General features: G+C 64.2%; 1 protein-coding gene and 1 long non-coding RNA gene across 6 annotated transcripts in view; one reads left to right on the top strand and one right to left on the bottom strand.

Moving 5' to 3' along the window:
- LOC125618103 overlaps positions 1-1490 on the bottom strand; it is a 16556-nt gene extending 15066 nt beyond the window's left edge. The window contains exon 1 of the long non-coding RNA XR_007349340.1: positions 1200-1490. This is a non-coding gene — a long non-coding RNA (uncharacterized LOC125618103). The remainder of the gene's footprint in view (positions 1-1199) is intronic.
- The window catches only part of Slc22a18 (solute carrier family 22 member 18), a 24891-nt gene that overhangs the window by 2874 nt on the left and 4210 nt on the right, over positions 1-17807 (top strand). Inside the window, exons 1-8 of one of the 5 annotated variants that reach the window (XM_015503324.2) lie at positions 54-217; positions 950-1230; positions 4516-4613; positions 5342-5502; positions 5721-5853; positions 14644-14762; positions 15488-15595; positions 16535-16635. In XM_015503324.2, the coding sequence (XP_015358810.1) occupies positions 1087-1230; positions 4516-4613; positions 5342-5502; positions 5721-5853; positions 14644-14762; positions 15488-15595; positions 16535-16635 (864 nt within the window). In that variant the 5' untranslated portion in view covers positions 54-217; positions 950-1086. Of the gene's footprint in view, positions 1-53; positions 218-290; positions 434-949; positions 1231-4515; positions 4614-5341; positions 5503-5720; positions 5854-14643; positions 14763-15487; positions 15596-16534; positions 16636-17807 lie in introns of those variants that run through there. The other 4 variants (XM_048807856.1, XM_015503322.2, XM_048807857.1 and 1 more) reach the window with 4 other exon arrangements.

The raw sequence follows: 17807 nt of genomic DNA, 5'->3' as shown, positions 1-17807 counted from the left end.
GGGCGCCCGGAGCGCAGGACGAGCTAGGCGGGTGGGCGGGGCGAGTGCTCCCTGGGGGCGGAGCGAGGAGGTGGGCCAGGCCTCGGGGGCGGGAAGAGCCCGTCCCAGGTCACCCCGAAAGGGCGGGCCAGGGCTCACCCCCGGAAGGGTGGGTGTCCGGGTCACCCCGAGAGGACTCATCTCCCCAGGCCGCGCCTGAGCTCACCCGGCGGAGCAGGTACCCGAGCTCATTAGGGCGAGGACAGGTGCTGAGCCCCGAACCCGCACCAGGTCGAGGCTCTGCCCGCGATGCGCCCAAACGTGCGTGCGTGCGAGTGCGCGGCGGGCTCCCGCAGACCCGGGCACCCGGGATGGGCAGGGCAGCGGGCGCGGCCGCCCCGCCCTGGGCTGTCTGAAGAGGAAGGCCGCCCAGGGCCCGACTCTAGTCGCATAGGTTGGCAAAACTTTGGAAAAACCTCAGTGGGCCACAAAATCCCGTTCCCGCCGGTTGTGGGTCAGGAGAGGGGGGACAGCATCCTGCTGTGGGAGGTGAGACAGAGCTGCCCTACTGGGGGCCTGGAAGGCAGAGCCGTGACTCCTTGCTTCTACCCAGAACCATTCCAGAAGTCCCCGGGGCTCTGGCTGGAGCCCCTGGCAAAGAAGGGCACTGTGGGCCTAGGGAGGCCTCTGGCACAGCCAGCCCCGTGCCCACAGGAAGCCCGGCCTGAGCAGCAGTCAGCAACCACCCTGGGCCTCGATTTCCCTTTAAACCCCTGGGGCCTGGCCCAGCTGCAGGGCAGGGGTCACCCTTGTCTTCCCTCCTGTGGAGGCCCGTGCTGGAGACCGGGAGTTTTCAGATGTGTGGAGGAGGGAAACCCGACTGGCTCTCCAAGGTCAGGTGGCTGGAGGGCCCAGGGTGGGAGTCTGTGGTCTGCAGTCTGCAGTGCTGTCCTCTTGTCCTCTCCCCTAGGCTGTTCTGCCCGCCTCCAGCCTGGTGACTCAGCACCCGCACCCGGAGCAACCGGACTTTTGCCCCTTGACCGCTCCCAAGGCTCTGCCAGCGTCCTGTTGGATCCCTCCCTGGCCTCCCTACAGCGCCAGCCCAGGATGCAGGGAGCCGCGGCCCCCAGGGGCCAAGGCCGATCCCCCAGCAAGAAGGACACTCTGGGTCTGCCCTGGGTAGTTCCACTCACCTACGTGCTGGCCGCCCTGGAGCTTACCTGCCTCTTCATGCAGTTCTCCATCCTGCCAGTGAGTAATGCCCCCAGCAGGCCAGAGGTCCCTCACTGCCCCGCCTGCCATCCAGGTGGGCGGTAGCAGGGAACCCAGGTGGTGCTTGATGCGGCCAGGCTCCTCCCACTGGGGACCCCTTGCCACATGAGCTGAATAAAGTGAGGGGCCCAGGAACTGCTCCTGGTGACCCCCATCAGCATGTGCTGTGCTGTCTGCCTGCTGCAGCAGCCCTGGACAGAGCCTCAGGGAGCCACCCCCACTGCCCTCCCGGCAGCACGCCCTGCACGTGACTGTCCCAGCCCTGTGCCTGCTGCCCCCCACCTGGGGCCTTTGCCCTGTCCATCCCCTGCCTGACGCCTACTCAGCCCATGTCCTGGTAGTGCAGGCCTCTGGGTAGGTCACCCCCTCAGAAAGGTCCCCACCGCGGCCTGCACCTTACTGTCACGTTCCCAGCAGGCTCTGTCCTGCTCCATGTTTCCTGTCCCACTTACTGGACATTTTTGCCATTTGTTTTTCTCCCCGACCAGAATGTGAGGGTGGCGATTGCCAGGGCTGGTTTCCTCAACTCAGCCTGGCTCATGGCAGGTGGCTACGCCGTCACTATTGGCTGCCAGGTGCCACCCCCCTCCCACCTTCTCTTCATTCCCACTTTTCACTCTTGTTTATTCATTCAACAAACCCTATGGAGGCAGCCCACAGGGTCACATCTTCCATGGGCAACAGCGCCCAGGGAGTTTGGGAGAACCCAGAGACCCTCCAGGCTCTTCTCCGTCTCGGTGATGGTCAGTTTCTGTTTGAATGAGGGGATTGGGTCCTCTAGATGCTGTGAACTGCAGTTCTTAAAGGCAGATAAAGCTGGGCATGGTAGTGCACGCCTGTGATTCCAGCTACTCGGGAAGATGAGGCAGGAGGATTGCAAGTTCAAGGCCAGCATCAGCAACTTAGCGAGGTCCTGTCCCAAAATAAAAAAATAAATAAACAGGGCTGCAGGGCGTAGCTCAGTGTGCCGTGGGTTCAGTCCCCTACGAAACACACACAGTAACAAGTTCCCATGGAGACTCTCGAGGCCCGGCTCCCTGAAGCAAGGGGCTGGTTGGCTCCGTGCTGGGCTCAGGTCAGGGCCCACCCAGTGTGCTGTTGGCCCCAGGCTGGGCAGAACTGAGGTCCTAGGGCCCACAGTGGTCGTGACTGAGGCCAATTCCCCACTCATGGTGTCCCCAAAGAGGCTCAGGGACTCTTTGGAACAAAGTTACATATCACCAAAAAGCCAGGCTGAGTCAGGGCCGCCCCAGAGCCTCTACCCCCGGGAGGCCCACCGGGGCCCAGAGCGTTCCTGCACCTTGCCCTCCCTCCAGGCCTGGGGGTCTGGGTGGGAGTGAGCGTTGATTGGCCCGTGTCGCTATTCTGGGCATGGGGGGCACTCCGAGGACCCCTCCCACCAGGCCTCCTGAGCCCAGCTCACGCCCTGCGGATGACCTGGGTCCAGCCCCGAGCCCCACCCAGCAGCAGGGCAGCCTGGGCAGGTTCTAAACAGATAGTGGCTGCCCCTTACTAGCAAGGCTGCTTCAAGGAACAGGAGTGAGCCTGTGAGCCCCCAGAACAGCCCACACAGCAGGGCACCTGCCAGCCCCCTAGAGCTCTCCTCTCACGGGAGGACAGTTGTCCAGCCAAGTCTGTGTTGAGCACCCACGAGCAGCCCCTCTTCCTGAACTGGACAGCAGAGCCAAAAGACCACATTCCCATCCGGGAGCTGGGGACACACTGTGTGCGTCCATCACAGCAAACGTCAAATTCAGTGGTGCAGTAGGGAACAAGTGGTAGCATGCTGGAGAGACAGAACCTGAGGACATGTGGCAGTTTGGGGGCCAGGAAGACTTCACTGAGAAGACAGCATTGATGCTTAGGCTCAAAGGAAGCAGGTGAGGCACAGCCAGTGCAAAGGCCCTGGGGCAGTGGTGAGATTCCTGCATCTGGAGAGGAGTGGACAGAAGGCAAGGCCAGGGAGGGCCATGTCCAGGAGATACTCTGAGGACTCAGGGATGGCTGTGGGGGAGTGTGGATCTGGATCTCCCACTGATGGACTGGATATAGGAGGTTTCTGAGAGAAGGGGAGTCAGGAATGGCACTGAGAGCTTGGGCCTGAGGCGTCGGCAATGGAGAGGGGAGAGGGGGCAGCTACAAGAGGAGCCAGCTTCGCACGGGTTGCACTGAGGTGGTTTCAGACAGCAGAGGAGGGGCCAAGGGAGCAGCACTCTGGGGGGAGCAGGAGGCAGGGGTGAGAGGAAGAGGAGCAGGTGGAAGGCGGCAGGGCCAGAGGCGGTGGGGGGGACTGTCCATCAAGCTCACGGAGACATCAGGTGGAGGGCAGTTCAGCCCTCGCCATCAGGGGTGTGGGGCACTCAAGCAGCCTGTGATGCCCCACAGGGGCTTCAGGGGACGTCCAGGGTTTGAGGCAGGAGAGGCAGGGTATTGGTGAAGCTTGCCGTCCCGGCCTTCGGAGGCCGCAAGTCTGAGGTCAAGGGGTCAGCAAGGCCAGGTCCCTCTGAGGGGGCGCGGGCAGGTCCCCCTGGCCCTCCCAGGGCCTGGCTGCAGCTGCCCCCTCCAGGCTGTGCGTCCCTCTTCATGTATTTCATGTGGTCATCCCTGTGTGTCTGTCCACAAGACCCTGCTGACAAGGCAGCAGTCAGCGGAACTAGGGCCCACCCTGATGTCCTCATTTGAACTCGACTGCCTCCAAATAAGGTCACATTCTGAAGTGCCAGGATTAGGGCCCCAACATGAATTCAGCCATCATTCTGGAGGACGGGGCGGAACCCAGGGAGGGAGGGGGTCTTAAAGTCAGAGAATTAGGGCAGGCGGGTCTGGGGTCCCAGGGACTCCTCGGGTGCTCTGGAGGGGCGCTCCCATGCCCTGTTCCTCCCCCAAGGGCATCCTCCCCGAGGGGCTGAGGACTGAGAGCCTCACAGAGCACACTGTGCCTTACTGGGCAGCACACCACCTCCTGTGTCATTAAGATGCTTGGGACACTCTTGGCAGGACAATGTGACTCCACAGAGCCTTGGGTGAAGCAAACAGCAGGTGCCTGTCCATGCCCCACCTGAAGTGTGTCCTGCAGAGGGGAAGGAGGGCCAGCAGCGCCTTCACTGGGCCTGCATCCTGAGGGCCACTCAGATCCCACCTGGGGAGGGCGGGCAGGGTCACCTCCAGCTTCCTCCCACCCGACCCAGGCTCGTCCTTCATCCCCTGCCCATCCAAAGGCCCAGGACTCCAAGTCCTTCCCATGGGGCCCCAACTGTGTTTCAGTATTTGTCCCGGAGCCTGGGCCTGGATTCCGTCGCCTTTGGCTACCTGCAGACGACCTTCGGGGTGCTTCAGCTGCTGGGCGGGCCGGTGTTTGGCAGGTACAGAGAAGAGGGGGATGCCTGTGTCCCTTCACCCAGGCCCTCTCCTCAGAGGCCATGAACTGAGTCCTGCCAGGTCCCTTGAGCTCACACTGGGCCATGAAATGTGGCATCACCATTTTTCACAGAGAAGCAAACTCAGGTGCTGAGGTGCTACGGTCCCTTGTAGGTTCCCAGGGGCCCCACCTGTGACATCCACTTATGTCCAGAAGGAAGATTTAATTATTGAGGGTATCGTGTCTGTCCATGCCGTGTGCAGTGAGCTGGGAGTCCCACCATCAATCTTAGCAGGCAGGAGCTGCAGGGACACATGGCCCTGGGTACCCTGAGCCCCCGGGTCAGGGTGTTAGAGGAACACTAGGCTGGGACAGCAAACACACACACAGACCTGTCTTGGTGACAGTGGCACAGAACAGTGGGCCCGAGCAGCACAGGTGGCCAGAGGGAGCAACTTTAGGCAGAAAGAAGGGACACCCACCCAGGCAAACAGCCGCATTCTGTACAGCCTGTAGGTTCCACCACTCTCCCAGGGGGTCACTGTCCCCCTGGGCCAGACATGCCCCCACTCCTACCCCACCCTCTCACTGCAGCCAGACCTGCACAGTCCCACTGGGACGATGGGAAAACTGAGGCCCAGGAGGTCCCAGGCCTGCCCAGGAGGAGGCCTGCATCCCCCGGGGCAAGCCTTCCCCGCCACCCAGCGCCCGCCTCTGACCCGCCCTGCGCAGGTTCGCAGACCAGCACGGGGCGCGCGCGGCGCTCTCGCTGTCCTTCCTGGCGGCCTCGGCTCTGTACCTGCTCCTGGCGGCCGCCTGCAGCCCAGCCCTGCCCGGCGTCTTCCTGCTCTTCGCCTCCCGCCTGCCTGGAGCCTTCATGCACACGCTGCCCGGTAGGGACCCGCGCCGAGGGTGACGTGGGGGCGTGGCTTGGGGGCACATCGGGGACGTGGGCGTGTGGCCTGGGGGGTAGATCCGGGAGGAGGGGACGGTGGGAGTGTGACCGGGGCCGGCCCGGGGTGGAGGGGTGGGGCGGACGGAGCGGAGGGGTCCTGGGAGCGTGGCCTGGGGGGCGGGGCGCAGCACCCCGCTCAGCCGCGCTCTCCCGCAGCCGCCCAGATGGTCGTCACCGACCTGTCTGCGCCGGCCGAGCGGCCCGCGGCCCTGGGCCGGCTGGGGCTGTGCTTCGGCGTCGGCGTCATCCTCGGCTCCCTGCTCGGCGGGACCCTGAACTCCGCGTGCGGGTGAGTGACGGGCGGGAAGCGCTGGGTTGGTGCCCCTGGCTCCGCCCGCCGCTTCCGAGGGCCGCGGTTTCCCTGCCGCCCGCGCCGCGGGTTGGGGCGTCCTGATGCGGCGTGGCCGTCAGGGGGCGCCGTCGCCCCGCGCGGAAGCCTCCCTCCGGTGCCGCCCAGTCCCTAAAGACACCGTCCAGGGAGGCCCTGGCCACCAAGAGACGGGAGGACAGGGGAGACACATCTGGCCCCTCTGTGGACTGGGCACTTCTGCCTCCTCAGTCTTAGGAACTTTCAGCAGGGAAGAATCCCTTTCCAGTCGGTCTCAGGAGGCTCTGAGGGTGGCCATCCCCAAGGAGGGGACTGTGGCAGGGGCCCCTTTGAGTGGGTGTGGGAAATGGGGCTCGGAGGCAGGAGGAGCCCTGGGTCTGCTGCCAGCCTTTGCGTGCCTCAGTTTCCCCTCCTTTAGAACTGAATCCTGGCAGCGGCTTACAGGCTTGTGAGGAGCTTAAAGGAATTCATGTCAAGGCCTCTGTCCCCACCCCATCTGTGCACACAGGCCCTCCTAGGCCCTGTCCTGCACCATTCAGTCTGCTCAGTGCCAGTGCTCAGGGCTCAGCATCTGTGGCATGAGTTCCTGCCAGGTCTGCCTGGCCCCCTGCAGTGCTGTGGACAGGCCATCAACACCCACAGCCCTTGGTGAGAGCTTGACCTTGTCTAGCACACCTGGACCTGGAGAGGCTCCCCCTGCAGCCCCACCCATTCCTCCTTCCCCCCAACTCCTGCAGCCCTCAAGCCAGTTTCCATCCTGGCCAAGCCACCGGTTTGGGTCTGGGTGGTGCTGGGTTCGGGGCTCCACCCAGCAGGGGTGGAGGCTTCTACCTGCTCCCTGGCCAGAGGAGCCTCCAGGCCAGCAGGTGGCCCACCCACCCTCCACAGGCCTGCAGGGGCCACCCTGGCTCTCCTGGGACGGAGCCTTCCTGGTGGCAGACCCCTAAGCTGTGGGGCAGGCACTAGGTCACCTCCAGTTTTTCCAACCTTGGGTGAGCGGCGCCACTCCCTGGACTTGGGATCCTTGGTTTCCCCAGGCCAGGCACTGCCCAGGGATCCCACGTGCTCCCAAACAAGCCCAGGCAGTGGTAGAGACAGCAAGGTAATCACCGAGCCCCAGGACTGGGGCAGCAGCCGGCTGGTCCGTTTTGCAGGAAGGGCTCTAGGTATGGCCCCGGGGCTTGTTCAGGCCCTGGGAGTCCTCCCCGTGTTCCGTCAGAGCCTGAGTCTGTTTACTCCCTGATGTTTATTGGACACTTAATAAGTGCCCCTGTGATTCTAGGTGCTGGGACGCAGTGGGGAGCAAGACAGGCCAAGTCCCTCATGTCCATGGTGTTCTAGGTCAGGTTGCACCATGTGGTATAGAAAGGAAGAAACCAAGGCTGGGTGGGACTCAGCGGCTGAGCCCTCGCCTAGCACATGTGGGCCTTGGGCTTCATCCCCAGCTCTGAAAAGAGGAATAAACCAGGACCAGGACCAGGAATAAGAGAGATGGATGGTCACCAGGGACTCTCCAAGGGGGTGACCTGTGAGCAGAGACCTGAGCAGGTGCAGGCAAGCAGCAGGTGCAGAGGTGCTGGGCGCAGGCAGTTGAGCAGCCCTTGGTCCAGAGGCCTGAGGAGAGTGGCAGCTGGACCACACAGCTGAGTGGTGGTGAGCCCTCGGCAGGGACACAGAGGCATGGGAGGTGGCCCCTGCCCCATCCGTTGGCCACAGGGAGAGGGCAGCTTTGGCCTGGTTTGGTGATGGGTGGGAGGAGGGTGCAGACACAATGCCAAGGCTATGCCCTAACTCGGGCTGGCCCCGGGCGGCCCGAGGCACTGTGGGGGTTGAGTCTTATTCTAGCTGGGTGCCTTGGGCCTCAGGCAGCTCAGGCCTAGGCAGCCAGATGAGGGACTGTGCAGCCGGGGAAGGGGAAGGGGCTGTCTTCCAACACGAGGGCGCTGGGTCCGCACCTCTGGCACTTGGCATGTAGGATAAGAAGACAGCAGAGGGCCAGGTGGTGCTTAGAGGGCACTCATGGCTGCCAGTGGCCGAGGAAGCCCTGGCCCAGTAGTGGCCAGAGTGCTTCTATGCAGCAACAAGGGCCCCAAGTTCTGACTTCCAAAGGAGGCCAAGGCTGCCGAGGTGGGCTCTGCTCAGGGGGGAGGCACCCCTGGGAAGGACCCCGGGGAGCAGGACAGGGAGCAGGAAGGGCTGGCTGACCTGGGGCTGGGTAGCCTTCCTGGGGGTCTTCCTGGGGCCTGGGGTCAGGGTGCACATGCAGGGCAGCCCTGGTGGGGCAGCAGGAAGACACAGAAGGAAGGCAGGTATGGGCCAGGCATGAGGGGAGCCAGTGGGGGGCAGGAGCTGGTCACTGCTGCCTCTGAGGGCCAGTCTCTCAGGGCAACTAGGGTGAGGAGAGGCATGGAGGGGATGCAGAGGGGACCCAAGCAGGTATCAGGGCTGGGAGGAGGGCCCTGTGGGATGCCACCCACTCGGGGACACAGCCCAGACAGGTGGGGTCACCTCAGGGCCATCAGCAGGGGCCCCTTACCTCGCCAGATTTTCTCACCTGTGAAGTGGGCCCATCAGCCTGCACTGGCTGAGGAGTGCTTCAGGGGGTCCCCACGGGCAGGGCAATACCAGGGCTGAAGGTGTGTGGGAGCAAGTGCACCCACACAGGCTCCGCCGGCCTCACTGCCTGGCCCCCCATCCGTTCCCTGTTCTTTCACCTGTCCTTTCTGCATCCCAGCCCCTGAGCTAGAGGACACTGCTCACTTCCCACAGCTCCCCAAGATGGCTGCCACTCTTGCCCCCACTCCCAGAACATTCCATCAGCTTCCTTGCTTGCTGAGGATCTGAGGCCCTTTATAACCTGACATTTATCTGTAACCAGGTCAACCTCCACACTTCCTTTGATGGGGGGAAACAGGCCCAGGAGCGGGGCTCCAAGGCCCAGGGCTGGGGGGTGTGCCAAGTGCACTTGGGGACCTACAGTCTTCATGCCACACTGGAGACTCAGGGTGCTGCGGGGCCCTCAGGCCAGAGCTGCCCCTCCAGCCCCCTGCGCTGGCTGTCCAGAGTAGGGAGAGAGGGTGGCTTGACTCTCAGCTCTGCTCTTGTTCCTTCCAGAGGGGGCTGGCCAACCATCCTCTGAGCCACGCTGTCCACCAGGGTCCACACAGCTGTGGGTGGCCTTGTCTCCCAGTGGTGTTACTTCGTCCCATTCCCACCTGGGGGCCGGGGAGGTGGGCTGCAGGGCCTGGATGCTGTCTCCCTCCTTCAGGCCACCCCATAACCCCGAAGCCTGCCCTGGGTCACTGACAGCCACACCAAGCCTGTCCTCCCCTCCCCCTGATAGAACCAAGTAGGATGTGGAGACCCCTTGGCTGCCATCTCGCTGCCCATCTGGGTGCCTTCTGCCCCTGAAGGGTCCCAGGCATGCCCCTTCCCTGCCGCCCAGACACAGAGGGAGGAGGAAGTGGCCTTGGCATGGGGCCTGTGGGAGCAGGCACCGGTTTAACTGGTTTGGGCTCAGCCTTGAGCTCAGGGTCGGGAGGCCAGGCTGCCCGGAGGTGGTGGTGGGGGGGGACTGAACCCAGAGCCAGCACACCAGCAGGTGGATGTGGCTCTGTGACTCATGGCCTTGAGTCCCTGCTTGGGGACGGCCCACAGGCCTCCAGGACCCAGCACAGGTTCATGGAGCCTGCTGTGTGCCTGCCTCCAGTCCAGGCAGGCCCTGGGCCACAGCGTGGAGCTGCCCGGTGTACAGGTGGCCACCCGCCTGGCGGCAGCACATGAGACATGGGGTCCTGGCAGCTGGGACGCAGCCCTGTGGGCAGAAGAAGCAAGGGGCCGGGGTGACTGGAGCCAAGCAGGGGAGGGACAAAGGCCAGAGGGAAGGGGAGGGCAGCGAGGATTCTGCCTTTGCCTGAATGTCCCAGGGGCCACCAGCGCTGAGCACAGGGCTGAGGGACCCAGTGATGTTGGCTGGAAGATCCCTGTTGATGTGGGGTGGACCTCAGGGCAGGTGGGTGCTGCTGGGGGTGTTGTTGAGGCTACGGGCTGAGAGGTGGGTGAGCCAAGAAGGGGTCAGTGCAGCCTGAGCAGAGGTCAGCCCCGGGCCCAGTTGAAGATAGAGCCAAAAGGATCTGCTGAGGGTGGGTGTGGGCTGTCTGGGAAGACCCCCGTCTGGCCTGAGCAACCGGAAGGAGATGGAGCAGGGAGACTGGGAGTCCAGTGTAGGACGTGTTGGGCTTGAGGCACTCTCAGAAGTTCCTGTTCAGTGCTGAGGGGCAGGGAAGAGGGCCTGGCCATGAAGCTCTTGATCTAGGAAGCAGCTACGTGGAATGGGCATTGGCAGACTGTGGCCCCCAGGCCAAGTCCAGGCTGCCCCCTGTGGAAGGCGAGGCCCAGTGGGTCACAGCTGCACCTGCCTGTTCACATGTGGCCACCCTGTGCTCAGGCGGCAGGGTGCATGGGGCTAGGGCCAGCCAGACCAGCGGAGGACGGAGCTGATGTATTACAGCTAAGCTTGGAGTGCGTGGCTAAGGTGGGGGACTTCCCTGATCCCCAGGTCAGGGCTGGAGGACACCCGCCCTTGCCTCCAGGAAGGACACTCGGTCAGTGAGGGCCACACAGTGAGTCACAGCCCAGGACTCCTGCCTCAGCCCCCAGAGGGCTCTGCCCACCTAGAAGCAGTCAGGTTTTGAACACACACCACTGGGCTAGCAGGAATCCCTGTGCTGGACGCTCCGCGGACGCTCCACAGCTCTGAAGGTCAGGCTGCCCCGAGATGAGCACCAAGTGGCTGGTGTGATCCTAGCCCTGAGCTGTACCCATGGAGGCCTCCGGGTGACTCAGCACACATTTTCTCACACCTGAGTGGCCCCTGGGACCTGGGTGTGGGCGAGGGAGTGGGGGCCCCTACCCTGCTGACTGGTGTCCCTGGAAGTTCATGGGTAGACGTCCAGGCCGCTGGAACAGCAGAGACAGGAGTGACTCCGGCACAGCAGGCGGCGGCAGACCCACGGCTCACCTGGGCAACGCTGCTGATGGCCAGGAGGGAACCAGGCCCGCGGGGAAGGACAGAAGGACCTGGTGTCCTGAGTGCTGAAAGCACAGGGACAGGGCAGGAGAGGCCAAAAGGGACCAGCTGCGGGGGCCACCTGAGAGGAAGAGGCACAGGGGAAGGAAGATGGCGGAAGGGCCCTGGGCAGGAAGCTCTGGTGGGTGGCTGGAGGCCTGAGGGGTGGAGGGAGCAGGCCTGGAGTGTTGGGCCAGAGAGGGCTCGGACCTCTTTCTGGGTCCCTGGAAGCCAGAGTGTGTGTCAGAAGTGACCCTGCAGGACGGCCTGGTTGCGACAGCACCAGAGGGTGAGTGCCGGTGGGGAAGGGGCTTCGCCCTGGGCCCCAGGGCTCTCTGGACCCCCTGCCTCTGCTCCTTTCAAGACAGGTACCATAAGAATTTGGGTCCCAGCTGACTCCAGCCTGGGACATGAGGCAGGTGCACAGCAGGGACCCTGAGCAGCACCTGGAGTGGGGTGCACAGCAGGGCCTGAGCCACAGCGGGCAGCAGGGGTCCTGTTGGAGCCCAGGGCCAGTTGGCAGGGGCACCGGCTTGGTGAGCTGCTGTCTTCCCTCCCAGGCAGGCTCCCAGAGTCAGGCAGAGGGACGGAAGGGGCAGAGCCTGAATGGGGGAGGCGGGCCCAGGCCGCCCGCTCCTGATGAAGTTGGCAAACTCTGGCCCTGGAGATAAGGATGAAAGGCCCGTGGCTGCCGCTGTTTGCCTGAGGTGTGGCTGCGGGTGCCAGAGGCCTCTCGGGTGGTTGGCAGGCAGCATGGGGGATGGAATGGCTTCCAGGACAGCCCTCTTGTGCCCCTGATGGAATGAGGTCACCCAGCAAGGTAGCCAGGGAAGGACTGGGCAGCCAGATCACCGAGGCCTGCCCATTGCCCTTCCAATACACCTGTCATCAGCCTCCTGTTCCTGTATTCACCCAGAAGAGAGGGGCGAGACAACCCAATGATCTAGGAAGCAGCTACGTGGAATGGGCATTGGCAGACTGTGGCCCCCAGGCCAAGTCCAGGCTGCCCCCTGTGGAAGGCGAGGCCCAGTGGGTCACAGCTGCACCCCCTGTTCACATGTGGCCACCCTGTGCTCAGGTGGCAGGGTGCATGGGGCTAGGGCCAGCCAGACCAGCGGAGGACGGAGCTGATGTATTACAGCTAAGCTTGGAGTGCGTGGCTAAGGTGGGGGACTTCCCTGATCCCCAGGTCAGGGCTGGAAGACACCCGCCCTTGTAGAAGGTGAGGCCCCAATGGGTCACACAACCTTGGCTCAGTTTATACATTAAAAAAAAAATCATAGAATGACCACATGTGGTGGTGCAGGCCTGTAATCCCAGAGACTTGAGAGACTGAGGCAGGAAAACTTCAAGTTCAGGCTCAGCCTCGGCAACTTAGGGAAACCCTGTCTCAAAATGAGAAATCACGAGGCTGGGGTGTGCTCAGTGGTAGAGCAGTTGCCTGGCATGCGCTAGGCCTGGGTTCCATCCCAGCACCAGAACAAATAAAAAGAGTGGACCAAGCCAGTGGGGCCAAGCGCAGCCCAGCGCCCTCCTGGGCCACCTGCCCCGGGCAGATCCGGGGGAGGGCCGTGTGCTGGGGTGCGTGGCCCGCAGGCCCCTGGGACAAGGCCACAGTGTCTGGCGAGGTGCAGAGCTGGAAGGTGCTTCCTGGTGGAGAAGCAGCACACAGAGGGCCCCGGGCAGGCTGCCCGCCAAATGCCCTCTCACTTCCAGTCTCCTTTCAGGCGTTTTTTTTTTTAAAGATAGAGTGAGAGAGGGAGGGAGGGAGAGAGAATTTTTAATATTTATTTTTTAGTTCTCGGCGGACACAACATCTTTGTTTGTACGTGGTGCTGAGGATCGAACCCCGGGCCGCACGCATGCCAGGCGAGCGCGCTACCGCTTGAGCCAAATCCCCAGCCTCTTTCAGGCGTTTTGCTCTGGGAAGTCGGAGGGAGCTCTGAGTCGGGAAAAGAATGGCCCTCCTCGGGCTCCCCGGACAGCGGCCCGCAGGGGCTCTGGGGGACTTGGGGGGCCTGAGTCCCCCCAGGGCCCGCCCAGGTCTCCCAGCACCAGGCCCTCTATCTCCAAGGAAGCCCTGGCCTTTGGCTTGCTGGCCATCACTCAAGGGACACCAAGACATGAGAAGTAGGGACTTGGCCCCCTGCCACCCACCCTCACTTGTCACCAGCTTCCCAAAATAACCATCTGAGGGGCCGCCTCTGCCCTGGACGCTTCCGGGGCATCTGGCAAAGAAAGCAGGTTTTGTCCCTGCCTGGCCAGTCCCCGACAGTGACGTCCGAGCCTCAGAGAACAGAGCCCAGAAGAGAGGCTCCTCTCCGGGCAGCCCTGGTGGGGGTCCCTCTCTACGCACACATCACTTCCTGCCGGTCTCCAGGGCCCGGAGAGGCCCTGCTCTGGGGTCCATTGCCCTCTGACCTCCCTGCCTGCTGGTCGATGAAAGGCCCATCTGTGTGGAACCCTGGCAGCCCGCACGCCCAGCTTCCTGGGCAGTGGGCCTGGGGCCCTGGATGGTGGGGGCGCAGGCGGCAGCCAGCCCTGCTGAGGACGGTGGGAGCTGACGCTCCCAGCCGGGGAACAGGACTGGCAGAGGCCTGGCTCTGCTCTGTGGCCTCGCTGGCAGCCCCGTCCTTTCCTGCCCCTGGGTTTCGGCCAGAGCTCGGACGCAGGTGTGCCTGTGTGTGCACGTGTGTGTGTACAGACACCTGTGACCCTGGGGAAGGACAGGGGGTCTGACCTGGGAGGAACCCAGGCAGCTCGCGTGTCCCTGTCTGGGGACTCGGGCTCTCCCAGGACCCTGACCTCCCCTTGTGTCTGTACCCTGAGGCCTTGACCAGGGCAGATGTGGGGGCACTGATGAGGGCTAAGGCGGGACTTTGCCCATGTGAATGGCTCTCACACTTGCTTGGGTCTGCACCGGGTTCAGCCTAGGCCCACAGGCCTGCAGGGGCCAGGTTCTGACCATCTGGTGAAGCGAGTTCTGAGACCAGGGCCCTACAGACTGGGTGCAGCTGGGGAGAAGGGCCTGGGCCTCACTGGGATGGACAGGGGTTTGCTACACCGCAAGGGAAAGGTGTCCCAGTCTGGAGGCCGCAGCCTGGCTCAATGAGGAGTCCTGCTTCAGAGGAGTGGGTGCGCCTGGGCCTTGCAGGACGTGGTGGGGTCGGAGGGCAGTGGGCAAGTCAGGGCCTCTGGGGCGCCCGGCCGAAGCCCTCCCAGACCCAGCATGCCCCAGCCTCTAGGCAGTGGGGATGGGAGGCGTTTCCTGAGGACCTCTAGGTGTCCGCTGTCCTCCATGCCGAGGGCAGTGCAGCCGTCCTGTGACACAGTGCCAGGCCCCAGGTCGCTGAAGGGTTCTCCGGGGACACACACACACACCCCAGGCCTGACCTCTGGGGCCTGTGCCGCTCCCTGCTCTGGGCTCGCCTTCTGGCTCTGCCACCCACCCACCCACAGAGGCTGCCAGGCCTGTGTGCCGTGGCAAAGGTCAGGGGTGGCTGGCACTCACCCGCTCTGTCCGTCACCTCGTAAAGGTGTCCTGGGGTCCTGGTGCCTTCCTCTGGGGCTACAGGGAAGGGTGCTGGCATGGCGTGGCCTCCTGCAGCTCAGGCCTCAGCGTAGCTGCAGGACAGGGCCCGGGCCCTGGGACCCACACACCCTGCAACCCCCATTGCCCCCAGGGTCCACTGTCCAGCGATCGTGGCACTTGTGGCCAACCTCCTGGGAGCCATCGTCAGTGTCACCTGCATCCCGGCCAGTACCAAAGGGGCCACTGTTGATGTCCAGGCTGCTCCCCCGGGTAAGCCCCACCAAGTCCACCTGCCCAGGAGGCCTTAGAGGGGACACAGAGAGACCTGGGTAAAACCGGGAGTGACATGCAGCGGGGCTGGCAGGCTGCAAGGTCCCTGGGGTCCGAGTGTCCCGGGCAGTGTAAGGGCGCTGGTCCGGGGCTCCATGCACATCTGAGGGCAGCAGGAGGGGCAGAGTGCAGGCCAGGTGAGCTCCTCAGAGGGGACCCCTCCAGGGTGGCCCCCATTAGGCCCTACTTATGCCTGGCATGTGGCAAGACCCCATGCCTCTGCCCAGTGACTAAGAGGTCAGATGGAGAGACCACCTGGGATAGGGGGCCATGACAGATGGCCAGAGAGGGGCCAGGGCAGGGCCTGGGGTGGGGGCCAGAGGCAGGGAGCAGCCAAGAGCAGCTGGGAGGCCCAGACACTGCTCGGAAACGTCCAGGGGGTCGGGCATGCCCTACTGGCCGTCGCCAGCCCTGGGTCACCTGGGCTGGGAACTGAGGGTCGCCCCTGCTCCTGTCCAGGCCCAGGCCCAGGCCCAGTTACCTGAGCACCTCCCAGAATCCATGGCCCTGTCGGGGTGCTGACTGCACGGTGCCCACCAGCACTGTGAGGGGGACCGAGCCTGCAGTCAACTCCCATTCCTGCCTGGGCCTGGGGAGGGAGCCCTGAAGCCCTGCCCTGCAGCCAGGCCAAGGGCCTCCAGCCTCTGACCAGTGTGCCTGGACAGGTGGACCCAAGGCCAGTGTGTTTGACCTGAAGGCCATCAGCCGCCTGCTCCTGCTGCCCGGCGTCTTGCCAGTGTTCCTCATCAAGGTGGTCTCTGGCTTCCCCTCAGGTCAGTGCAGACCTCCCCTCCCCAGGGCTGCCCAGGGCCTGGTGGGGCCAAGTCCCGGCTCTGGGAAAGGAAGCCCACGGTCGAGGGGCGGCCCCTCCCCCATGCTCCAGGTAGTCCTGGTCAGTCTCACCTGTCCCTGGAGACCACAAGGCTGACGCAGGTGTCCCGCTCAGGAGAAGACGGCAAAACAGGTGTCTTCCTCACTTCCCTGCCCCCTGCAGACCCCAGCCTGGAGGAACCACAGGCCCCACCTCGCACTCCCCGGCCGTACTGCACCAGGGTTTTCTGTACGTCTGCAGTGAGCAGGTGTTCCAGGGACTCCGTGTCCCAGTCACCTGGGAAATGACATGCAGCCCACGACCACTGCAGGGCCCGTAGGGCAGCATTGGTCACAGTTTACCCAGCCATGGTTGTGTCCAGTGGGGATCCTGTCACTCAGACACTCTGCCCAGTTCTAACGTGGGGTTTCTGAGTGACACCAGCTGCAGGGACAGTCACGGCTGAAGGTGGGCCTCTCCTAAGCAGGAGCCCAGGCCTCGTGTCCCTGCCCCTGCCCAGGCCTGGCTGGGCCCTGCTGACTGCCCAGGGCCTGCCCCACCCACCCAGGGGCCATGCCTGGAGCCCAAGCCGCAGCTTCCGTGAAGGCCTTTGAGGGCTAGGGCTGGAGTCACGGTGAGGCTCGGGGCCAGATGCTCCACATGGCCGCCCTGGCTCTGCCCGTCTAGAACCTCCCCACTCAGACTGCAGCTGGGCAGTGGGATCCCAGAAAGGGCCTTGGGTCCAGCTGGTGTCACGGGTCCCCACCTGGCCAGGCAGGCGCCCTCCCCGGGAGTCAGAGGGGAAGTGGACGCGGTGGCAAGGCTGTGGGCCTCACCTGGTGGGGCTTACCTGGGGGAGCAGCCTGGACATCAGCAGGGCCCTGTCCACCCGCTCCGCCAGGTCTCTTCATGATCATGTTCTCCATCATCTCCATGGACTTCTTCCAGCTGGGGCCTTCCCAGGCTGGCTACCTCATGTCCTTCTTCGGGGTCCTGCAGATGGTAAGTGGGGGCCCGTGCACAGTGTTGGGTGCCTCAGGAGGGACCGCCTCCTGCTCTGAGCGCGTCTGCTCCTCCCCTCCCTCAAAGCTCTGCCCCCGCCGCTGCCCCTTCCCCCTGCTCCGAGGCTGGGCTGCACTCAGGCCCCGCAGGGTCAGCCCTAGTGTGCCCACGGCCTGCCCACCCAGCCACCACCTGGGTCCTGACAAGAGGGGAAGCAGGGACATGTGCTCCTGTCTTGCAGCGTGTCGGGGTCCATGGGCCACTGAGTGGGCAGCAGACAGGGCGGGGAGGGACTGCAGCTCCCGGAGGTGGTCGTGGTGGGAGGTGGTGGGCTCTGGCTGGGCTGCGTCCTGCCCTCTGGCCCCCAGCTGCTCCTGATGGGTAAGTGAGGCTGACCATGGTGCCCACCCCGCAGGGTCTGAGCACATGCATGGACTGAGGCGGAAAGCCCCCATGGCCACAAGAGCCCGGGACTCACCCGGCTGCTGGGCTGTCCTTGCAGGATGCCACGCCGCTGCAGCACGAGGGTCATGAGGTGCCCCTAGAGCAGCTTGAGGTGGGGAACAGGCATCTGTCAGCCCATGGCCATCCCTACCCAAGCCCAGCTCCCCCAACCCCAGAACCTCCTGGGCATCTAACCAGACCCTGGGGAGTGGACACAGGTGGTGACAGGCCCCACACCCTCCCGGCCAGGGCCAGGGACGGCCTCCTGACAGCAGGCCCAGAGAGGGGCTATTCTGGGACTGGAGTGGGAGGGGGTGCTCGGCCTCTCCGGAAGCCTGTGGCATTCCTGGCACCTCCGAGCCACCTGCTCTGCCTCCAGGCCCAGGCTGGCCTAGCCCTGGTACTAAATTAGCCTCTCTCGGGAGGGGCTGGCCCTGCTGTGGGCGAGGAAGGCCCCTGCTCTGGGGCAGCCAGGAGGGCCGCTCTGGTGGAAGCCCAGCCTCAGGAGGCCGTCCCAGGAGCCTTGCCCTGAGGGACCTTGCCTCCTGCCTGGGGCAGCCTCCCTGGGGACAGACACTGGCAGCTGTGGCCAGCGCTGGGGCAGGGGCCGAGCAGGGCTGCAGTGAGTTCAGAGGGAGGACGGTGGCCTGGGTGGGGCAGGAGCCAGGCCTGAGGCAGGCGTGCAGGCCCCCGGCCCTGGCTGGGTGCCGAGGCCTGGGCCTGGTGTC

This window comes from Marmota marmota, unplaced genomic scaffold (assembly GCF_001458135.2).
Source record: "Marmota marmota marmota unplaced genomic scaffold, marMar, whole genome shotgun sequence".
Lineage (NCBI taxonomy): Eukaryota > Metazoa > Chordata > Mammalia > Rodentia > Sciuridae > Marmota > Marmota marmota.
The sequence above is the reverse complement of the archived record's forward strand: the minus strand, read 5'-3'. Positions and strand labels throughout refer to the sequence as shown.